Genomic DNA, 24,825 nt, shown 5'->3' on the forward strand with positions numbered 1-24,825 from the left:
GTCCCAAGGAAACTGGGATCAGGGATAAGATGCATCCAGAAAACCATATGTCATTTGACAAACTCTGCATTAGCAAAATCCTAAAGCCTGACTGCTCTGTCCTTGTCCCCAGAGCAGCCACAGCTGAGTCCTGGGAAAGGAACAGGAAGGGGCTTTCCTGGTCACAGTTGGACTAGCCTCAAGTCACAAACACCTGCTTTTTCAAAGATGACTCCAGTGAAGAGCTAGATCTTGTTCTCAGGCCCAAACCCAGGCTCTGTCCTGGCAACTCTTCCTGAAGGTGTCATCTGGGAGCCTTGTAACCCTGTAACCTCTGGACTGCTGCTCTCTGCCTCTCCCCCTGAAGCTCCCTGGTTCAGTCCTGGGTCCTCTCACCTCCCTGCTCCCAATCCAGGCACCTTGGCCTATCCCTGGGTGCCTCCTTGCCTTGTAAAAAAGTACATACAACTTGTACTTTTCACACCTAAGTTTTAATTGAAGAGCTTTCTGTGTAAAAGAAGACCCAATTTCAAGCTGTCATGAAAAAAGGAACTGGCTTTTGAAAAGCATTTTTAGGTGCCAAAGAATAACCTCCTCAACCCATCTCCAGCACAGATGCGATCCCGTCAATCTCTCCTAAGTGGTCTCAATAGCTCTGGCCCACATTCACTGAACAGCCTGGCTCTCATTCTATCACTATAAAAATCAAAAAGGAAGAGGCTTTTCCTGTGCCTCTCAACAGGGCTTTTGTGCCTGTAATTCTATCCATTTGAGCATTTCTCTAGCGCTCATTACTGTCACATGCAGCAACGCTGAAAAGGGACTCCCAGAGATGTAAGAAATCCTTGTGCTTAAGCCACAAGGGTTTCAGAATAAAGGACTAAGCTGTTCTGAAGATATTTAATTTTCTGTGAGGGCCGAAATGTGACTTGAGTAATAACTCAATTAGCATTTTCTAAGAAGCCACAGGATTACAGCTTTTCTCTCTGAGGTTAAACTAAGCCAACAAGAGTCGGGTTTGGACTCAGAGTTCCTCCAGGAAGCATCTTTCTTGCTAGCCCACCACCCCCATTAATCACTTACAAAAATCACAGATTTAGTCATTCTACAAATGCAACCAGAGTTCCTAATGCCGGGCAGGTAGCGAGAGGCCCTGGGGAGAATACTGCAGCAGGTTTCTGCATGTCCATGCACACTGCAGGGCTTCTCAGCCTTCCCCAGCGCAGCCCTGTGAAGAGACCAGGACCTCCTCAGAGCCTGCAGCCTTAGACTGAGGAGCCCCAGCACAAGCTCCAGATGGCTTCAAAGTCTTGTGCTTATCTTTAGAGTCCATGGGAATGGTGCATTTATTCCATAAGAGAATTTTTTTTAATTGAAGAATAGTTGGCATACAAATTATATTAGTATCAGGTGTAGTACATCATGATTCAACATTAATATATTTTACAAACTGATCACCACAAGTCTAGTAATCCTTCACAATACTAAGTTACTGTGATAATACTGACTGTATTCCTTATGCTGGACACTACACTCCCATGGCTCATCTATTTTATAACTGGATGTCCATACCCCTAATCTCTCTCACTTATTTCACTTAGCCCCTAGCCCCTCCCTCTTGTCTCCTCTGGCAACCACCTGTGTGTCCGTGAGTCTGTTTCTGTCTTATTATGCTTGTTCACTTGTTTTGTGTTCTAGATTCCATGTATAAGTGAAATCATACATTTGTCTTTCTCTGTCAGACTTATTTCACTTAGCATATTACCCTCTAGGTCCATCCATTTTGCTTCAAATTTCGTTCTTTTTTAGTGACTGAGTAGTATGCCATTGTGTGTATTTATACCATACCTTCTTTATCCATTCATATATCAATGGGCACTTAGGTTTTCATATCTTGGCTATTATAAATAATAAATAATGCTGCAGTGAAGACAGGGGTGCATATATCTTTTCTAATTAGCTTCTTATTTTTTTCAGATAAATACCCAGAAGTGGAATTGCTGGATCATATGCTACTTCTATTTTTAATTTTTTAAGGAACCTCCATACTGTTTTCCATAGTAGCTGCACCAATTTACAGTCCTGCCAACAGTGCATAAGAGTTCCCTTTTCCACATCTCCTTGACACTTATTTTTAGTTGTCTTTTTGATAACAGCCATTCTAACATGAATGAGGTGATATCTCATTGTGGTTTTAAATTGCATTTTCTTGATGATTAGTGAAAATGAGCATCTCTTCATGTGTCTGTTGGTCATCTGTGGGTCTTCCTTGGAAAAATGTCTATTCATGTCTTCTATCCATTTTTTAATTAAATAGATTTTTATATTGTGTTCTTTACATATTCAATATTTTGAATTAACTACTTATCAGATAAATCAGTTGCACATCTATTCTCCCATTTGCTTGGTTTGCTTTTCTGTTGATGGTTTCCTTTGCTGTGCAAAGGATTTTTAATTTTTTGTAGCCCCATTTGTTTATTTTTTCTTTTGTTGCTTGTACCTGAGGATACAGAGCCAAAATTTACTGCTAAGGCTGATGTCAAAGAGTATACTTCTTGTTTTCTTCTAGGAGTTTTATGGATTCAAATCTTATATTTAGGCCATTAATCTGTCTTGAGTTTATTTTTGCAGATGGTGATCCAGCGTCGTTCTTTTGCATGTGGCAGTCCAGTTTCCCAACACCATTTTATTGAAGAGATTGTCTTTCTCCACTGTCTGTTATTGGCTCCCTTGTCATAATAAATTGATGATAGAAGCATCTACTCTGTTCCGTTGATCTGTGTGTCTGTTTTTGTGCCAATTCCATGCAGTTTTGAGTCACTGTGCTATACAGCAGAAAGTAACTCAACACTGTGAATCAACTACTCTCCAATATTTCTTTTAAAAAAGAACCGTACAGTTTTGATTGCTATCTTTGCAATACTGTTTGAAATGAGGAAATTTGAAGTTCTTTGTTCACCTTTCTTAAGATTGCTTTGGCTATGTGGGGTCTTTTGTGGTTTCATACAAATTTTAGGGTTATTTCAGTTCTGTGAAAAATAACATCAGCATTTTGATAGGGATTTTATTGACTCTGTAGATTGCTTTGAGTAGTATAGTCATTTTGACAATCTTAATTCTTCCAGGTCATGAATACAATACATCTTTCCATCTGTTTGTGTCATCCTCAGTTTCTTTTATCAGTGCCTTGAAGAAAAGCTACGACCAACCTAGACAGCATATTAAAAAGCAGAGACATTACTTTGTCAATAAAGGTCCGTCTAGTCAAGGCTATGTTTTTCCTGTGGTCATGTATGGATGTGAGAGTTGAACTATAAAGAAAACTGAGCACCAAAGAATTGATGCTTTTGAACTGTGGTGTTGGAGAAGACTCTTGAGAGTCCCTTGGACTGCAAGGAGATCTAACCAGTCCATTCTGAAGGAGATCAGTCCTGAATATTCATTGGAAGGACTGATGCTAAAGCTGAAACTCTAATACTTTGGCCACCTGATGCAAAGAACTGACTCATTGGAAAAGATCCTGATGCTGGGAAAGATTGAAGGTGGGAGGAGAAGGAGACAACAGAGGATGAGATGGTTAGATGGCATCACCAACTCGATGGACATGAGTTTGATTAAACTCTGGGAGTTGGTGATAAACAGGGAGGCCTGGCGTGCTGCAGTTTATGGGGTCACAAAGAGTCAGACGCTACTGAGCAACTGAACTGAATTGAAATGTAGTTTTTTGAGTTGTTTTTGTTGTTCAGTCACCATGTCCGACTCTTTTGCGACCCCATGGACTGTAGCCTGCCAGGCTTCTCTGCCCATTGGATTTCCCAGGCAAGAATACTGGAGTGGGTTGCCATTACCTTCTCCAAGGAGTCTTCCTGACCCAAGGACTGAACCTGTGTCTCCTGCATTGGCAGGCAGATTCTTTACCACTGAGCCATATGGAAAGCCCAGTTTTCTGAGTACAAGACTTTTGTCTCCTTAGTTAAAAGTTCACATATAACAACTTATGTATAAAACAGTCTCTTTTAAGTTGGTGGTCACTTAAGTTTGAGCACGTTCTACAAACATTACACTTTTACCTTCCTTTCCTTCATTTTGTTTCTGACGTCATACTTTACATGTTTTTATTTGTGCATCACTGAACTAATTATTTTAGTTATAGATAATTTTACTACTTTTTGCCTTTTAAACTTAATACTAACTTCCTTGGTAGTTGATTCACTACCTTTACTATATGTTTGCCTTTATCACAGAGATGTTTTTCTTTCATAATTTAACTATGGCCTTTTCTTTTCTATTTAAAGAGGTTTTTTTTTTTAAACATTTCTTGTAAGGTCTGTTTAGTGGTAATGAACTCCTTTACAAGCTTTCTCTTGACTGCAAAACTCTTTATGTCTCCAATTCTGAATGATGACCTTGTTGGGTAAAGTATTCTTGGCTGTAAATTTTTTTCTTTCAATACTTTCAATATATCATGCCACTCCCTTCCCACCTATAAAGTTTCTGCTGAAAAAACAGCTGATAGTCTTATGGGGGTTTCCTTGTACATAATTAGGTTTTCTTTCTTGCTGCTTTTAAGATTCTCTCTTTAATTCTTGACATTTTAATTATAATGTGTCTTGGTGTGGACCTCTTTGGGTTCGTCTTTTTGGGGGATTCTCTGTGCTTCCTTTACTTGGATGTTTGTTTCCTTTGACAGGCAAGGGAAGTTTTCAGACATTATTTCTTTAAGTAGGATTTCTGTCCCTTTCTCTCTCTGTCTTCTTCTGGGACCCCTGTGATGCAAATGTTAGTACTCTTGATCCAGAGGTCTCAAACTATCTGATTGTTTAAAGTTCTCTTTTCTTTTCAGTATTTTGATCAGGTGATTCCCACTGTTCTTCCAGACTGTAGTCTTCCAGACTGCTGATCTGTTCTGCATCCTCTAATCTGCTGTTCATTCATTCCAGTGTATTTTTCATTTCAGTTACTGTATTCTTCAGTTCTGATTGGTTCTTTTTTCTTATATTTTCTCTCTCTTTGTTGAAATTCTCACTGAGTTCATCCATTGTTTTCTCGAGTCGGTGAGCATCTTTATGACTGTTACTTTGAACACTTTATCTTGTAAATTGCTTATCTTTGTTTAATTTAGCTCCTTTTCTGGTGATTTGTGTTATTTTTATTTATTTATTTTTTTCATTTGAAAGGTATTCCTTTGTCTCTTTATTTTGCCTAATTCTCTGTGCTTGTTTCTATGTATTAAGGGTGTTGGCTACATCTCCTAGTTGTAGAAGAGTGGCCTTATGTAGAAGGTGCGGCTCAATGGTGCAATCGCCCCAGGTCACCAGAGCACTGCTGCAGGCCTGCTGATGTGTGGAGCTAGCTCCAGTGCCACTGGCTTCAAGGCCAGGCTGGGACTATTGTGAGTGCTCTGTGGTGTGGGGCTGGCCCCCTAAAGTGGGAGCTGCTTTGGAGGGGGGTTGGTGCCAGCTAGGGCTGCCCTCTGGGTAGGGCAAGGCAAGATGTATTTTGGAGGGACTGGCTGGAGTCAGTCCTCAAGGGAGCATTGGGGTGGGGCACACAGTGTCAGTTTGGTGGAAAGAAACAGAAATGGTGTCTGCCAGCACTTCCATTCCCAGAGGAAGTTCCTCCAGATCCCTGTCCCTCCAGCACATGCCTTAAAATTCATCAGTGAATCTCCTTCTTATGTGACCCAAGCACTTTTCAAGCTGCTGCCTCTGTGCTGGAAGTTAGAGTGAATGAATGTGTATGCAAGGAGCAGAGTCCCAGATTCCCACAGCCCTTCAGTTCTCCTGAATGAAAGTCTCACTGGTTTTCAAATCCAGGTGTCGTGGGGGCTCGTCTTCCCCATGCACGTCCCACAGGCTGGGGAGCCTGATGTGAGGCTTGGATCCCTTGCTCTTCGGGGGGAATCTCTGTGGCTGTGACATCCCTCCTGCTTGTGGGTTGCTGCACTGGGGGTGCAGGTTTGACTAGACTGTGTCTCTGTTCATCCTACATGGGTCCCTCACTGTGTCCTTTTCTTTCTGTCCTTAGTTTAGAAAATCTGTTCTGCTAGACTTTAGGCTGTTCTCGGAGATAATTGTTTTGTAAGTAGTCGTAGTTTTGGTGTGTCCATGGGAGGATGAGAGCTCAGGATCTTCCTACCCTGCCATCTAAGATCTGGACCTCTCCATAATAGATTTTTAATGCAAAAATAACTTCCCTCTGTTTCCTCAGAATGCTGCACCCCCTTCAAAGAGACAGGAAATGCAGTGTCTGCGACCAGGCACTGTGGGCCTGTCCCTGGTGGTCAGTGCCTGGTTGGGGCAGAGGGTGATGAATTGGGTGACTGGCCTCAGTTCAACGTACCACACATTTCTGATTACCCAAGACCTAGTTATTTTCCATGGTCATACTACTATGGGAACAATGAAAATGTTATTATTTTTCATAATTTTAAATTGATTTTTAGCCCATTAAAAATGTCTGGTAAAAGCAAATCAACGTGTATTTTCATAACCTAAAGTGTTTCTAGGTACTCATTCTGTCCCCAGCCCTTTGGCCAGAGCAGCATTCCGCATGTGAGTTTGTGAGCTCTGAAGGCAGTGGGCAGGCACTCCTCCCCTGAGATGAGAAGCCAATCTGCCAGAGTCAGGTATAATCACACCAAGACCACTCCCCAGGGACTTCCCTGGCTGTTCAGTGATTCAGACTCTGCCCTTCCACTGCAGGGGACACGGGTTTCGGTTTGATTCCTAGTCAAGGGAACTAAGATCCTGCATGTCCACATGCCTTGCAGCCAAAGAAAACCAAACACCACGACTCTCTTTCCCTGCTCCATCCATCAGCCATTCCAGGTCCTAAGGCTTGATGTGCCTTGAGGTTAATTCTGTCCTTCCTTTCTATTTGTCTTTGATTCATTGAATAGAAGGGGACAGGGTGTGACCAACTTCCAGTCCCATCGAGCACATAGTAGGCACCGCATAGAGAAATCGTCATAAAAAAAGTTTTCTTGACTAATTAGCAGTTTGCATCTAGAGCTTCCCATTCAAGCTATATGTACGATATGGGGAAATAACTACTTCTGGTAAGGGCTCTCTACTACTTAGCAAGGTCTTTTTCCTTTCTTTTCCCTTTTAAAACACTAATGGGAATTAGTGTTGGCCTCAGTTCAAGGTACCACATATTTCTAATTACCCAAGACCTAGTTCTTTGCCATGGCTGGATTTCTATGGCAATACCAAAAATATTATTGTTTTTCAAAATTTATGTTACTACTGAGTTTTAGCCCATTGAAAACATCTGGTATACAAGTAAACCAGCAAGCATTTTCATAAAGCTAAGGAGTTCCTAGGTGTTCACTCTGCCCCAGGCCCTTCGGCCAGCACACGCCCTCCCCATGTGAGCTGCTCTTGGTCAATGCTGGCCAGCTTACCTGTGAGGCAGATGCCCCTGGTACTGTTGCACAGGTCCACCATTACTCGGATCTGTGGGAAGAGAGGACCATTACCAGCAGCACGGTAGGCAGTAGACCCTGAACTTGCTGTTTATTCAGACAAGCAGAAAACAATTATAAAAATTTCCAAAATAGCTTCAGAAGAACAGGTAGAAGTCCGAGGAAAAGTTAACCTAAAACTGAAAAGACACCCCTGAAAGAGCTAAAGATTTTTCTTGTATCAGCAGCTATTTCTATTGACGTCATCAACAGAATCTCCTTGATTTCTATCAAACTCTGAGAAGGCAGAGGATGGGGGAGGAACAGCCAGATCTAAACCCAAGCTGGCTCCCCAGTGTCTGAAGGACTCAATCTGTGGATCTGAATAAACAGGACTGGTGAACTTAGCAGTCTGAAGCACATACTTAACTCTGTAAGTGGGTATGGGTAAGGTACTTGACTCCTTGATGTTTCAGTTTCTTCTGAAAATGTAGATTATATGAATTGCTGCTTTCAGGGTTAGGGAGCTCCATGCATGGCGTGTGGAAACTGCCCTTAGAGCAGTGATTCTCATGTCATGGGGACACTGCTTACTTGCCATGGGATGTCCATCTGGAATGCATGGTCACTGCACCATGCTATCAGCTTGACACAAGATTTCCACACACCACTATACACTCTCCCCTCTGCCCCCATTCATTTTCCATGCTGTTGCTTGTGAGCTTCACAAAAGCCAAATCTGATCGGGTCAGCCCTGATTCAATCACTTTCGTGATGCCTTGCTGCTCTAAAGATACAGCAAAATTCCTCTATATCTGGCCTCATCTCACACCATCCCCCCCTCTCTTTCTGTTCTGTAGTTCTACTTCCCTAGTGGCTTAGTGATAAAGAATCTGCCTGCCAATGCAGGAGACACAGGTTCAATCCCTAGGTCAGGAAGATCCCCTGGAGAAGGAAATGGCAACCCACTCCGGTATTCTTGTCTAGAGAATTCCATGGACAGAGGAGCCTGGTGGGCTACATTCGGGGCTATAGTCCATGGGGCTGCAAAAGAGTCGGACACAACTGAGAGACTAAAACAACAAATTCCATTCTGTCTCAGTTTGCTTATCTGTGAAATGGGGCTATTAGTAGTACTTAACATCTTAGGAGGAGGAAATGGCAACCCACTCCAGTGTTCTTGCCTGGAGAATCCCGGGGATGGTGGGGCCTGGTGGGCTGCCGTCTATGGGGTCGCACAGAGTCGGACACGACTGAAGCTACTTAGCAGCAACATCTTAGGATTGCTGTGAAACTTAAGTGAAGTTATATATGAAGTTCTTAGAACAGCTCCTTGGATGTAGGAAGCTTACACAAAAGTGTGTTCTATTTTGTGAAGGCAGCAGAAAGTACAGATGAAGGCATGAATCGGGAAGTCAAATTGCTTGTGTTCAAATCACGGGTTTGTCATTCACAAATAGTGTGACTTAGGGAAAGTTACTTAACCTCTCTGTGCTGCAGCATCCTTGTCTATAAAGGAGCTAACAGTACCTACCTTACTTATAGCATGGTTATGTGGATGCATGATTGAATACATGCAGTACACTCACAACAGGGCCTGGTATGGGATAAGCAAACTCTATTTACGCTATTGTTTTGATGGTCTCTTGGATATGCCAGGAATGATTTAGTTAATTTATCAGTTTACCATCTAAGAATTTCAAATTCATACATAGAGAACATTTTAAACCCAAGTAAGGTGGCATTTCAAAACTGTGGGAAGAAACCTTATCAATTGGGAAATGGAGTTGAGACAGCTGGATACACATCTAGGGGAAAACATAAATACAGATCCCTATTTCACTCCTTACACTAAAAAAGTTAATTGAGCAGCATTAGTTGAAAATTTTAAAGTTAAAAACAAGCTAGTAAAAATACTGAAGGAGACCTTTGGAAAAATATTTATAATGGTATTAGAGTAGGAAAGACTTTTCTAAGGAAGAAACAATCCCCATACTATATATAGGAAAAATGTGATAAATTTGACTGTCTAATAATTAAACATTTCTATAAGACATAAAATAGTATAAACAATAACAAAGGAGAAACACAAACTTAGAATAATTATGCAAAGAGCTTGTATACAGAGAGCTGCTACAAAGCAATGAGTAAAGGAACAAAAAACAAAGGAAAATGGGCAATGGATCCAGGCAGAAAGCTCAAAGAAGGAAAATAAGAGTGTCTTATCTTCACTTATAGCTGAAGAAACACATCCAATTATGAAATACTATTTTTACCTTTTCGGTTTGTAAATAAAAAGAATAACAGAGTACTTCCCCAAGGGTATTGGGAAAGGAGCACTCTCATACTGTGTTGATGGAAATGCAAAGGGACACTGCCTCTTTGGAGGGCATTTTGACAATATCTACTCAGATTTAAATGGATCTGTCTTTTGACTCATTATATTTTATGATTTATCCTACAGATACACTCATGTATGTATGACAGGATATATGTACAAAGATGGTTATTTTAGAAATGTGGGCAAGAGCAAAAGGTAGAAACAACCTCAATATTTATCAACAAAGTCTGGTTAGAGAAATTGTAGCATATTCATACAATGAAATACTGTGGTAAAGACTAAATTTAAATCCATAAAGCCAATATTGAAAGATTGCTAAGATAAATGAAAAAAAAAAACAAACAAGATATAGAGAAGCTTTCATTTAAGTAAAAAAGTAGTACATATGAAAATGCTTCTATACACTTTCTCTCTTGCTACTTTCCAGATTCTCTTTGTCTATGACTTTCTAGACTATTTCTGGAGAGAACCTTAAAAAGGAGAACTAAAACCTAAAAACTCCTCCTTAAGTAAGGAGGAGTAGAGAGCCAGGGTGGGAAGGAGCTATACTAATGCCCGCACTTAATAAAACAAAATGCACTTTTGTTTTATTCAAAAATTTTGCTGATTTCTCTCTCAAACTCTTTTTAAAGAAAACTTGTTTTGATTTGAAGGGAAAATTTGTTTTGTCTTCTATAGGTTTATTTTGTTTTCTAGGGGACCTGGAGGAAGACTTGTACTGTATTTACTGTTTGTGAAGTGTGTCACAGGTGCCTACTGACTACTTTGGAAATTTATTGTGAAATATATCATATATACCACAAAAATATAAAATGTGTGCCTACAGTATAAGATGAATAATAAAACAAACATCCATATACCACCTCCAGCCCAGCAATGCATTAGGACATCCCAGGTGTCCCTCCCAACATAAACCGTTCCCTCCTAGCCCCCAAAACTCTCTAAGCTGAAGTATTTTGGGCAGTGGGACTCTCCCTTTTGTATAGATAAGAACAGAGAGGCTTAGCAAGGTGATGTCATTTACTCAAGGTCACACAGCTTGCGCGTGGAAAAGCTGGGCTCAACTCCAGGTTTCCTGATTCTAGGTCTACTGTATTTTCTGTTGTGGCTCGGATGAGTATTATAACATAGCCAGAAGAAATTTCGATTCACTGCTTTGGGTCATTTTCATAAATTCATGCAATCAGCTGCACTACAAAATTTATCTTCTTAAAATATGCATAATTGTTCATTGAGAGAACCATTAGAGACTTCATAAATGCCTCATTTGTTGCCTGGGGGATCACAGCAGGAGAAGTAGTTGGAAACAAAAGGAGCATCAATAGGGAAAATTAACCTTTCTCTCTTTTATGTTCATCACTGGAGTTGGTGTTAGCATAGCTTCTATAAAAGTGATAAAGATGGAGTTTTCATTTCCTGACCTTTTGGCTTCATTTATATGCTAAAAGTTAACTTAGATATTTACCAGTAAATTGTGTCAGTCTTCACTTGGGAATATTCTTTAACAAACATGGTTTATATAAGATTGTATCAAAGTAAAACATGGTATGAAAAGGTATGACCATAAGAAAACCAGAAACATTTTTTTTTCTGTACTAATAATGCTTATGAATTTGGATGAAAATCAGAAAATTCAAAATTGAAAGTCATAAAACCTAGCTTGTCAAGTTAAGGAGTCATATTTAGTATACCAGGCTTTCTAGATCTTCATTTAGGATTTGAGAATGGTGAACTGAAAACAGCCTCAGAACTCATAGCCCTGGGGGTGTCAGGCAGGATCCATGCAGGACGTGGCCCTGCCCTCTCTCAAGGCCATCTACCCCCACCCCACCACTGTTCGACTCCAATCACACTGACCATCACCTCTGGTCTTTGCCAAGCCTTATAAATTGCTCACATCTTCACAGAGGCCTCAGCTCAAATGCCACATCGTTAAGAAGGCTTTCCCTGACTCCCTACCTGAGAGTAACCCCAGCAGCCAGTCCCCATCACCTCAAGGCTTTCAGCCTGTGTAGCACTCACCTTTATCCAATATTATCTTGGCTTCTGTATGCATTTGTTTATTACCTGTGCCTTTCCTCCAAAGAATGAAGGCATTTTGACAGCAGGAGAATTTGCTATTTTGTCTGTATCCCTGTGCACAGAACAGTACCTGTTTCCAGACCTAGAACTTTTCCACTGGTGAGATAGGGTTCAAGTAGCAAAGTATGTCAATGGTCTCCAAAGGACAGCTTGTCTTGAGAGCAGGTGACAACGGCTGTCAACCTGGGTGTAACATAAAGAATGGTACCCCCGGATAGCTTAGGTCAGTTTTGCTGAGGAGGTGGGGCCATCCTCCCAGAAGAAATGCTGTGGCATCTCAGGGTCACCTTGAGGTCATGCTGCAGTGGACGAAGACATATCACAATACATGGGGACTTGCTTTCAACTTTTATAACATATGGCAGCAATGAAGGAAAAGACAGCCCAAATAGGTCCCATCTGTGGCCTGACCAGATCTCCCAGTTTTCTCTCTGGATACAGAACTGGTCTCACTGGACTAGTAGAACCCATGGAATCTTGGGCAATTCAGGGGCAAGGAAAAAGCCTCTGAAGAAAAATAATGGACTTCTTGCTAATCTGGCACCAGTTGGCTTGAGTTGTCTTTAATTAAAACTAAAAATAGATGGGACTAATTTTGCAGCCTCTATGAGAAAGAAAATGCTATGAACTGGGAACCTCACTTGTAAGAAGACTATACAAGGATATCTGATGAGAATGTTCATCTCTACACTGTGATGGCAAAAGCATGCAAACAATCTAAATGTTTATCAGTAAGGCACTTATTGGGCTTCCCTGGTGGCTCAGATGGTAAAGAATCTGCCTGGAATGTAGGAGACCTGGGTTCAATCCCTGGGTCGGGAAGATCTCCTGGAGAAGGGAATGGCAACCCACTCCAGTATTCTTGCCTGAAGAATCCCATGGACTGAGGAGCCTGGTGGGCTACAGTCCAGGGGGTCACAAAGGGTTGGACATGACTACGTGACTAACACACACATACACACACACACACAGCAAGGCACTTATTCAGTTCAATTCAGTCGCTCAGTCATGTCTGACTCTTTGCGACCCCATGAATCACAGCACGCCAGGCCTCCCTGTCCATCACCAACTCCCAGAGTTCACTCAAACTCACGTCCATCGAGTCAGTGATGCCATCCAGCCATCTCATCCTCTGTCGCCCCCTTCTCCTCCTGCCCCTAATCCCTCCCAGCATCAGAGTCTTTTCCAATGAGTCAACTCTTCGCATGAGGTGGCCAAAGTACCGGAGTTTCAGCTTTAGCATCATTCCTTCCAAAGAACACCCAGGACCGATCTCCTTTAGAATAAGGCACTTATTAAGCAGGTGCAAAAGAATGAAGTAGATCTATGTGTACTAATCTTGAAAGCATACTGCTGAGTGATAAAAACAGCACAAGCCACATAACAGTAGAACTTTTTGGTTGAAAAAGAACATTTAGATATGTCTGGATAAGCACAGAGAAAAGTTTGAAGGCTCATGAACCAAACCATTGAGATCTTGTTTCCTATTGAAGACTGAGACTAGGAGATTAAAGGGTAATTTTCACTTATTAGTTTATATCATTTGAAAAGATATATTGGGATTATGGGTGGTTTTTACTTGCTGTGTTTTTAATAATTCAGAGTGAGAGAAGAGAGCATGAAAACATTATATGAGCCCAAAGGATGGTTTTAATTACAGAGCTTTCCCTAGGAATCACAATGTCATGTATTCCTCATTACGCCCATCATTTGGAATAACTTGGACAGATCTCTGTTTCTTCTAGACAAGTGAATGTAGAATGAACTAGAATAGCTGTCTAGTGATTTTGAAGTTGTTTATTAATCATAAGATTTTTCTTTTTCCCACATAAATTGCCAACCCCCTAAATAGAAAACAAATAGAATGGAGCTACTTTGGGTTGACCTATCCATAAAATGAGAGAGTTGAAGTAGACAGATGATTTCAAATTCTACTCCCAGGAGGAACTGGGGAGGAAGTAGGGGGAGACACCCAGAGACCTAGAGTCAAGCGGAGGAGGGATGAGAAAGTTGAGGTCCAAAGAAATCAAGTGAAGTAGCTGGCCCAGGCTCCCAGAGCTGGCTTCCAGGACAGAAGTCCTATTTCGTACCACATCTATATTTTTTGCGGCTTCCCAGGTGAAGCTAGTGGTAAAGATCCCGCCTGTCAATGGAGGAAACCTAAGAGATGAGGGTTTGATCCCTGGGTCAGGAAGATCTCTTGGCAACCGATTCCAGTATTCTTGCCTGGAGAATCCCATGGACAGCCTGGTAGGCTGTGGTCCATGGGGTCACACAGTGTTGGACACAACTGAAGTGACTTAGCACACACTACTATTTTTATACCATTTAGATTTTGCAAAAGGAATTGTGTGAAATTCAACAGGAAATGCAAATCTCTGCTTTAGTTTACTTTGAATGTGAACAAGACACTAGATTTTTACTAGTTGATTTTGCATCAGCTTCAAGCAGTCTCTTCTGTTCAAAAATGAAAGGCTTAATCAAAAGTGTTTCTTTCTCATCAAGATGAATAGAGCGAAATGCAGTGTACTGCCACTGCTCATCTGCACACAAAGCCTCAGGCGGTTGGCCGGCTGCCCTCTTGAACTCCCTTCCTCTCACATTTGACTGTCAGGACTGATCATAAAAAAAAGTAAAAGAGCGAACCTCCCCATCACCACCAGTTTGCATGCTGCTGAAATAATGTGTCTGTCATGGCTTCTCTGCCGTTCCCCAAGTACTGGCTCTGGTTTGCTGTGGAGGATGCTGTTTAATTCCAAGTCACCTTTCAGATGTGACCTATTTTGTAACTTAAATTCCATTTTTCTTAGACAACTGTATGGCTCTCCTTAATTGTGCAAATTGCTGCTATTATGTGCATGCAAATAGTCCTTTAGAAACAGTTTCCTGGGAGTGGATAATCAGCCTGGGATTAAGCTAGGAAAGCCTTGGCCCAGCTGAAGAATTTGACCACAGGTGTTAGAGGAATCCCTCATGGAGTCTGAAGCTGGGGTCAGCTACCCCAGACTCATCCCTCTGAAAGGCAGGAATTCACACTGGGACCAAGATGTGGTGATGACAATCTACGGACCCCAACAGGAAGGTAGGCTTTGCCATGTCTGTGGATGAAATACTGAGGCATGACCTTCTTCTTGCAGTGCCACAGGAAGATCAGCCAAAGGTCCAGGCATTTGTTGGTGCAAGGGAACAAATGTTGGCCATCCCATGCCGATGGCTTGGAGCTGAGTGCTCTTGGTTCAAATGGTATCTTCAGAGTCCAGTCAAATCCTGCCCAACCTTCCCCAAAGACCTCCATCCCCACTGACTGATTCCTTTACAGCCCAGCAACATCACTGTGCTCCTTCATGTTGTTCTGGCTCCCCAACCAAATAGGCATCTATTGGTAAGAACTCTTTCATCTTCTTACTGTATGCCCCATTCTCTCATCTGGTCCCTTTGCCAGCATTAGAATGACATTCAGCATATAGTGGATATTTGATAAGTATTAATACCTCCGTCTAGTCAACGCTATGGTTTTTCCAGTGGTCATGTATGGATGTGAAAGTTGGACTGTGAAGAAAGCTGAGTGCTGAAGAATTGATGCTTTTGAACTGTGGTGTTGGAGAAGATTCTTGAGAGTCCCTTGTACTGCAAGGAGATCCAACCAGTCCATTCTAAAGGAGATCAGTCCTGGGTGTTCTTTGGAAGGACTGATGCTAAAGCTGAAACTCCAATACTTTGGCCACCTCATGTGAAGAGTTGACTCATTGGAAAAGACTCTGATGCTGGGAAGGATTGGGGGCAGGAGGAGAAAGGGACGACAGAAGATGAGATGGCTGGATAGCATCACCGACCCGATGGACAAGAGTTTGGGTGAACTCTGGGAGTTTTGGTGATGGACAGGGAGGCCTGGCGTGCTGCGATTCATGGGGTCACAAAGAGTCGGACATGACTGAGCCACTGAACTGAACTGATTGATTACCAGGAATGGAATGTGCTCTTCAGCCAAAGATATTATTCCTTTTTAACCAGTAGATTATGGGAACCAAACATCTAGCATGTGGTTACTGTTTCTCTTTGTGTCTATTTGCCTAAGATAACTTTATTTTGGCAAATACTCCACTAATCCCTAGAAAACGGGAACCCGGAGATTTGAGGATTATCCTATTAGGTTCCCTGAGACGTGGCCATCTCTGTCCTGCCCATAGCAATATCATCACAAAAGCAGGAGCTATTGATGTGCCCCTGCTTTGGATGGAAATAACACAAACCTTTCATGCTCTCTTGAGTAGAGACATCTGGTTAGGGCTGAGTCAGCCAGACAGAGACTGGGGTGCTGAATGAAAAGTGGTCTCAAACATCAAAGAAAATGCAGTGTAAAATTAAAAGACATTTGCTCCTTGGAATAAAAGCTATGACTAACCTAGACAGTGTATTAAAAAGGAAAAACATCACTTTGCCAACAAAGGTCTGTATAGTCAAAGCTATGGCTTTCCAGTAGTCATGTACAGATGTGAGAGTTGGACCATAAAGAAGGCTAGGCTGCATTGAATTGATGTTTTTGAACTGTGGTGTTGGAGAAGACTCTTGAGAGTCCCTTGGACAGCAAGGAGATCAAACCAATCAATCCTAAAGGAAATCAACCCTGAATATTCACTGGAAGGATTGATGCTGAAGCTCCAATACTTTAGCCACCTGATGCAAGAACCAACTCACTGCAAAAGACCCTGATGCTGGGAAAGATTGAGGGCAGGAGGAGAAGAAGGTGACAGAGGATGAGATGATTGGATGGCATCATCCACTCAATGGACATGAGTTTGAGCAAACTCTGGGAGATAGTGAAGGACAGGGAAGCCTGGCATGCTGCAGTCCATAGGGTTGCAAAGAGTTGGGCACTACTTAAGAGACTGAACAACAAAATCACCCCCCCCCCCCCAAAAATGAAAACCCTGTAAAAGAATTAAAAGATAACACCCAGGGCTGAAAGGTGTGGTATAAAGTACATGGGTTTTGGGAGTCAGACACAGTTAAGTCTGATGTGAGTGCCAGTTCCTTCACTCACTGGCTCTGTGATGTTGAACAGGATGTTTTATCTCTCTAAGCCTCAGTAACCTCAGGAGTAGATGGACTATTGGTTAGAGTCTCCCTGTGTCCAGGTAGTGAATATTAGCATGCTCGGCCTCTCCACCATTTCTTGGGTACACTGCCAGCAGGGATTCCCTCCCTCACAGACTCAGGTATTCAGCTGCCTCTTCAATATCTTCTCTTAAACATCTAACAGAAATCTTGGTATTAACATACCCCAAGCTGAACTCTTGATATTCCCCTCAAAATCGTTCCATCTGCAGTTCTTCTAGCTCATTAATGACAATTCTGTCTTTCCACTACTTGGGCCACTAACTTTGAAGTCATTGAACTCCTTCCCCCCGCCCCCCACCTCACATCACATGTTCAAGCTGTCAGCAAATTCTAGCAGCTTGACATCAGACATATCTAGACAGAGTCCAGTTAGCATTCCACCCCTCAGCCACTGCTACCACCCCTCAGCCACTACCGTTTTTTCACTGCAATAGCCAAGTAAATAGCTTCCCTGCTACCACTGCCCATGCTTCCCCTCCAAAGAATCTAGTCCACTGTAGTGATCCTTGGGAAAGGCAAGTCAGATCATATCACTCCGCTTAAAATCCTTCAAAGACCCCCCGCCCCCCTGCCCACAAAGGCCAGTGTCTTTACAACATCCTGCAAGGCACTACATGAACTGGTCCTCTGGTCCTTTTTCTGCCCAGTTATCCTCTGACCGCATTTCCTACTACTCCCTCCCACTCCCTCTTCTTTCTGTTCCTTGTGCTCTTTGTACACTCCCCCATCTCGGAGCTTTTGCTCTCACTCTTCCTTCTGCCTGAACAGCCCTTCCGTAGATTTCCACACGGCTCACTCCCTTACCTCCTTCAAGTTTTCTGTTCAAATGTCACCTTCTTAGTGAGGCCTTTCCCACCCAGAAGACTTCTAACTGCATCTCCCCCTTCCTGCTCCCTAATCCTCATGCTGCTTTATTGTTCTTCATAGCACTTATCACTTTCTAATACTGCAGGTAATTTACTTATTTACCTTGGCTCTTGTCTGTCGCTACCCCCCCCCAGAATGTAAACCCCAACAGGACAGGGATTTGCATGGTTTGCTTATACTGTTTCTTGTGCCCCCACGGTGTGCCTGTGATACAGTAGGTAACTACATGTCAGATGAATGAAGCAATCTCCAACAGGTAGAGCAGGCCTGCTAAATCAGTCTTACCGATACCTGACACAAACTCCTATTTGATGGCTAGCAAGAATTCTTAGAAAAGACTTTAAAAATACTCCAGGACTCATCTCCAAAACTCCTCATGTGTAAAGAAACTAGATTCAGAAACTGGCAGGTATCTTAGTCTATATGCCCTTGCTGAGTTGTAGATGCCTGTATCAATGAAGAGATATTCATCAAATACCTCGCTAATGGTGTAGCAGAGTGGTGAGATATATTTAAAGAGACAAAGGTAACTAGAGATGACAAATTAGAGACCAAAACTGTACACAAACAAAGTTTTAGTTGTGATACAGACAATAAGTGCATAAGAGGTTATGGGTGGAAGAGATGAGTGTTCTGAAGTGAGCTAAGAATCACTTGTCTCCCCCAGGCCTCTAATGGATTTTTCTGAAGCAGGAGTGCTGCTGGAATAATCTTTCACTAACTGTTAATAGTAATATTCTGTGCTCCCATTATTCCTTTCAACAAGCATCTTCAGATAATTTTGATTTTTATCTAAGTATGCTTATCTTCACCTTATAGTCAGAAAAGTATACATAAATGGTAGTTAAGTAACTTGTCCAGTGTTGAGGGGGTGGACAAAGAATTAATCCATTATCCCAAACTCTGCCCTTTGGCATTCTTTGTACATAGCAAAAACATTTGTGAAGATGTTTTGTCAAGCTACTCCCTGCTCAGCCCCCTCCTCCCTCTGCACAATAAACAGCTATAAGAGGTTAGTCCAGGAAATATTTAGAGGAGGTCCCTGGGTTTAAAGGAGAAGGAAATGGCAACCCATGCCAATATTCTTGCCTAGAGAATCCTGTGGACAGAAGAGCCTGGTGGGCTGCCATCTGCTGCTGCTGCTGCTGCTGCTAAGTCGCTTCAGTCGTGTCTGACTCTGTGCAACCCTATAGACGGCAGCCCACCAGGCTCCCCTGTCCCTGGGATTCTCCAGGCAAGAACACTAGAGTGGGTTGCCATTTCCTTCTCCAATGCATGTAAGTGAAAAGTGAAAGTGAAGTTGCTCAGTCATTTCTGACTCTTAGCAACCCCACTGCAGCCCACCAGGCTCCCCTGTCCCTGGGATTCTCCAGGCAAGAATACTAGAGTGGGTTGCCATTTCCTTCTCCAATGCATGTAAGTGAAAAGTGAAAGTGAAGTCGCTCAGTCATTTCTGACTCTTAGCGACCCCATGGACTGCAGCCTACCAGGTCCTCCATCCATGGGATTTTCCAGGCAAGAGTACTGGAGTGGGATGCCATTGCCTTCTCCAGGGGCTGCCATCTATGGGGTTGCAAAGAGTCGGATATGACTGAAACGACAGCAGCAGCAGCAGCAGCAGCTGGGTTGAGATGCTCATCCACAACAGTTGTGGATGTTGTTAGCACTGAAACATTGGCTGGATGAAACTGTTGCTTTGACAAACATGCTGTTTCTGTGGGGTTCAAAAAGTTTGGATCAACAGAAGAATGAATGCATGAGTTCACCTTGAACATGAATATTTACAAATTATGCTTAGTGTAATTAACTTCCCTAAATTCAATACCCAGCATATATGTATGGTTTGAACCCATGAGCCATACATAAAAATGACTATCTGGGAAATAACATTCTTTCTAGAGGTCATTATATAGGCTTTGGGAACTGACTTTTACTTTTTAGACTTGTAAAGACCTCTCTGGTGGAGAACACATAGTTCTTGGAAGAAGGGTATTCTCTTTTCCTTGAATATTCTTTCCTTCTTCAGTTTTCCTTCCCCTTTTCCTCTACTTTCATCTCACATTCAATCTCAAAACAAATGCAGCATTCTCACATCTAAACTAACCCATTTCAGTTCCCTCAATTCTGATCACTCCACCGTCTTTGGATGGATGTGGACCAGGTGGCTTCTTTCTCTTTTCTTACATCCAATTAGTTCCCAAGTTCAATTCATCCTTATTTCGTGGTATTTCTAGGATATAGATCTTCTCCATTTCTGATACCATCACCTTAGCTAGACAGAATCATTTCCTGCCTGGACTAAGGCAATAACTTCCTAACTTTCTTCCTGCCTCTCATCTCTCCCCAGTACAATCTTTCCTGTATTGTACAGCCAGATCAGTCCTATAAAATTGCTTCCTTCATGAGTGCCCCATGGAAGATTCTCCCAATTGCTCATCAGATTCATTCTCAGCTTTTCAAAAGTAGAAATTCAAGGCTCTTTCTCCTGTGGCCCCCTTAATTCCTCTCCCACAGCCCAAACTCCTCAGTGTAGGAAAGCTTCTTGCTCTCTCAGCCTTGCAACCATGTTCATTCCTGTCCCCAGACCTTGGCTCAAGTTATTAACTGCATTTGCACTGACTTCCCCTCCTTGCCTGTCAAATCTCATCAACCCTTCATTACCCATTTCCAGTTCTGTCTGCTCCACAAAACCTTCCTTCATCACTTGAGTGAGGACCAGTTTTCTCTGTCACTGCCCTGATGCTCACTGTTAAAGAATTTTCTCTAAAGGCCTGCCTGTTCAGAGGGATGGATTCCAAGGACCTCAAGTGTTGCCTACAGGAAGAAGGCATTTTCCACCTTTGAGTGAAAAGATTCCAGACCCCAAAAGCACTGAGTCACTGAAATACTGGGGAATTATTTTGCAGTTGCTAGCTCATCATTTTAGCTTGGGTACAGTTACCCACAACGCATTTCCAAGTCCTTCACAGTTTTACATATAGCTTATGCAGCATCTCCAAAATTCCCAGCACTTTGATGAACACAAGAAACTTTCTGAGTGACCGGAGATGGGGTTACTCTACTTACAGCATTCTGAACAATTCCACGAATTGCATTTTAAGTGATCTTTAGTTGGCCTTGTTCTTTTAACTCTACCTTTCAGTAAAGAAAATTGTGTCTGAACTTCAGTTAAACTAGAAGTAAATTATATCTACTTAAAATATAGAGCTGTTACAACTCAAAGAGCTGCATAAAAAAAGCATTTGATGGGCTGAAAAATGCTCCCTTTGTAGCAGAATTACAACCTAAAAGCTTCAGCTTGTTTTACACAACATGACCTTTAGTCTGTAGATAAAATGCATGTAAATCAAGCTTGAATGTCAACTAGATTTGGCCAAGGATATTTTTGAGGCAGGGAGGGAAGAAGAGTTTAAAGAATGTAGATTTTTAAAATGTCTTTTTTCGCCAGATAAGTTATGTCTTATAAGATCTAGGACTATTTTGGTAGTTCCCACATAGGTACCCATATCCTGGATAACATGAGACACCCCACCTCAAGAAGTAAATTGTTCCCCTTTCTTAGAAGTTTTTTGCTCTATCTTCCACTCACATTTTGTCAGTCTTCCAAATGAAAGCATCCAGAACTTTTTTTCAGAACTGCCATCAACAGAAATCAACAGGAGTACACAAGAACTATGCCAGTATCTCAGAATGGGGGTGAAGATGACTCTCCTCATGGGTGTCAAACCTCGTCATCAGTGGCCATGAACAGGGGTGAGGCGCTGGGAAAGCCTGAACTGTTGAAGAAGCTACATCAAGGCTAATTCTGTTTTGTTTTCAATGACGAGATGATTTAGGTTGGTGCAATGCCACCCTAGGCTTCAAAAGGCAAAATAGGATCCCAAAGCAGCAGCTGATAACAGCACATATGATCAGACAACTTGGCATTCTGAAGAGACTGAAGATAAAGAGTAAAGCCAGAAACACGATACTGAGGGCATGGGGCAAGGAGGGCTACAAGATAAACTCACAGCGATTAGCCTCAGAAACGGCTACAATGAACAGTTACTGGAAGTCTGGCTATACCAGGCACTGTCCTTTAACTATATCATCTCCCTTAAACTTCCAAACAACCCTTTGAGGTGCATACTCAATATTATTATCTCAGTCTTACAGAGGAGGAAACAGAGGCTGGGAGAAGTTAACAGACTTGCCCAAAGGTGCCCAGCTACCAAGCTGTGGGCCCAGGATGAATCTGCTTGATTCCCAGGCCCACACTACTTACTGCCATAACGTACTTCAGGGAAGCACTGGGGAGAGAGAATTTGCCTGGGAACCTGACCGTGAAGAAGAAGGAATTCCAGGTCTCCCGAGTTAAGGGCAGGCACATAATGGCAGCAGCATCGTGTGAAGGCAAGCCTGGACCAGCCAAAGAGAGATCCTGAGATAAGGGCTTTGTGGAGGGTGAGCAGCATCTCAGCATGGGAAGACTCATGGTCTGAGAAGTTCTGCAACGCACCCAGAAAGAGCCTTCTACCCAGAGATCTCTCAGCCTGTCATCTAGTAGGCAGTGGTGCGAAATGACAGGCAGGTCTGACAGATTCAGCCGTCTCCCCAGAGTGGAGTGGTGCTTTTCCAGAGGGTGGAACATGACCTTGAGTTCATTTTATCCTTGGCTCAGAAGGTTGAAGGAAAGGCGGGGAAACAGCAGAAAAAGATGGGAGTGGACAAGTCACCAGGCCCTGGGAGGTTCATCCTGCTCAGGTTGTATGGGCTCAGGGGGCTTATTCCTGCTGCCCTCATCTCTGCTGCTATAGCTAGAAAGAAACTAGGAGCTTTCGCATAACCACAGGACCTGAGAGTAGGTCCAGACAGTTCAATGCCTTTCATGCAGGCCAACACAACCTTCCTGTCCCCACAGGTCCAGATGCTCAGTCTTGACCCACTTGTTTCTTCCATAAGTCCTTAGAGAAGCATGACAACTGTACATCTTCCCTGAAGGTTTTATCTGCATGTATGCAGAATATGTATCAATGAAGAAAGTGTCTGAAGAATGTAGCTAAGGGGCCAGCCCTCTCCTGTCTTCCTCACATACCATCACGACCTGATACATGAACAAAATTTGTGGGTGTGTTCATAGTACCAACACCAGACACAGCTTAGCTGAGATGTAGCTTCAGGTTCTCTCTTACCCTTAACTGATACTTGGACATGGCTTCTGACATGCAAATTAACGTGTGACATCCCAAATGCCCATTAGCACATGCTGGTATGAGAAAGGCCACAGAACCTGCCCTCCTCTCCCGCCACAGCCAGGCTCCACACGTGGGTTATTGCTTTGGCCGCCTGTCTTATTTTGTTCTGCTCTGTCAGGCCTCTGAGCTCTCATCAGGGCCCAGTCTATACAATAGGACCTAATGGGGTATAAGTTTCTCCCCTGCAACTGAACCAAATAGATGCGGTTTGAAACAAGGCCTAGATATGAGGCTAAAGGGGTGGCTATTCTAACATTATCCACTCCAGACTTGGGAAGTCAGCTTAGAAGGAACCAGGCTTGAGGGCTGGCTCAGTCCCACTGCCTCCCTCTAGAGTGAGTCTACTCTCAGTGCAGCTCTGTCCTGGACTCTCTCCTGCAGGAGGGCTTAAACCCCAAGGTTAACACTCTGCTTAAACAACCCCGATTTAGTAGCTTAGCTCTCCAAAGGTACAATGCCTAGGGCCCTCCAGTCCCATGGACCACTGTCTAAATGAGAGGTCGGTAAACTTTTCTATACAAGATAGGAAATACCTTAGGCTTTGTGGGTCATATGGTCTCTGGTGTGACTACTCAATCCTGTGGTTGTCATGTGACAGTAAGCACAGACAATACATAAACAAGTGGGCATGGATGAATTCCAATAAAACTTTATTTATAGTTATTGAAACTTGAATTTCATACAATGTTCATGTGTCACAAAATACTGTTCCTCTTACTTTTTTCCTATGCACGTGTGAATGTAAAAATCATTAATTCACAAGCTGCACAAAAACAAATAGCAGGCTTGATTTGACCTTAGGCCATAGTTTGTTGACTCCTGATCTAAATCCTCAGCTTTTACACCATGGAAGTGACCCAGTTCAAGGGGTGGGAAAGGCAGGTAACCCCTGCCACGATCAAGCTAAGGCCTTCAAGGAGATACAGCATCCATGCAAGCAGAAGCTGTGACTACGGTAATGTGACTTTTGTCCCCTGTAAATAAGATAAGGTACAGATTCATGTACCTCAGAGTGGTCATCATGAAAAGCTGTTTGCTACAATGCATTACTAGTTAACATAGCTGGAATCTCCTCTATGAGAACTGCCCACAGTAAATGTTTTTGAAAGCCACAGTGACTGGAAATCTCCATCCACTGAAGGTAGAATTTATGTTTTGTGCTCGCATTTAGTCACTAAGCTGTGTCCAACTCTTTGCGACCCTATGGACTGTAGCCCAGCAGGCTCCTCTGTCCATGGGATTTCCCAAGCAAGAATACTGGATTGGACCACCATTTCCTTCTCCAGGGTATCTTCCCAAACCAGGGATCAAACCCACGTCTCCTGCGTTGCCAGGCAGATTCTTTACCACTGAGACACCAGAAAAGCCCCTATAGTTGATGTTTAGGGACAGCCAAAACCAAAACAAAATGAAACCAACCAAACCAAATGAAATGCAAAAAATCAACTCCACTTAACCACCAACAATGATAACAATGGTACAGATTTCACTATCCTTTCAAAATTAGGCTGGGAAATCAGTGGTGCGGGTGGGGGTTGTGGTGGAACTAAATAAAACCGTTTTGTTCAAGACCAAGTCTTAACTCAGCCCCTAACAATGTGAGTGTTGTTCGGCCAACACACTGTCAGTCAAATAAAAAACATGTTGAGAAAATTTTTGTCAATACTTAAAAGCCAAAAGATTTCACATAAAAAGACAGATTTTTTACTTTTCTTGACAAAAATCAAAAGATCAGGCACACGAGGCTCTCATTCATGTACAGCAACCATCAGCAAAAGCCTCCCCTGTAGACAGAG

At 42.6% G+C, this 24,825-nt stretch overlaps 1 protein-coding gene across 2 annotated transcripts in view; it reads right to left on the reverse strand.

Annotated features, from left to right (window-relative positions):
• The window catches only part of GLDN (gliomedin), a 60,175-nt gene that overhangs the window by 29,587 nt on the left and 5,763 nt on the right, over window positions 1–24,825 (reverse strand). For both annotated transcript variants that reach the window (XM_070797551.1, XM_019968829.2), the window contains exon 2: window positions 7,388–7,439. In XM_070797551.1, coding sequence (XP_070653652.1) covers window positions 7,388–7,439 — 52 coding nt within the window. The remainder of the gene's footprint in view (window positions 1–7,387; window positions 7,440–24,825) is intronic.

The sequence above is a fragment of the Bos indicus genome, chromosome 10, assembly GCF_029378745.1.
Source record: "Bos indicus isolate NIAB-ARS_2022 breed Sahiwal x Tharparkar chromosome 10, NIAB-ARS_B.indTharparkar_mat_pri_1.0, whole genome shotgun sequence".
Classification (NCBI taxonomy): Eukaryota; Metazoa; Chordata; class Mammalia; order Artiodactyla; family Bovidae; genus Bos; species Bos indicus.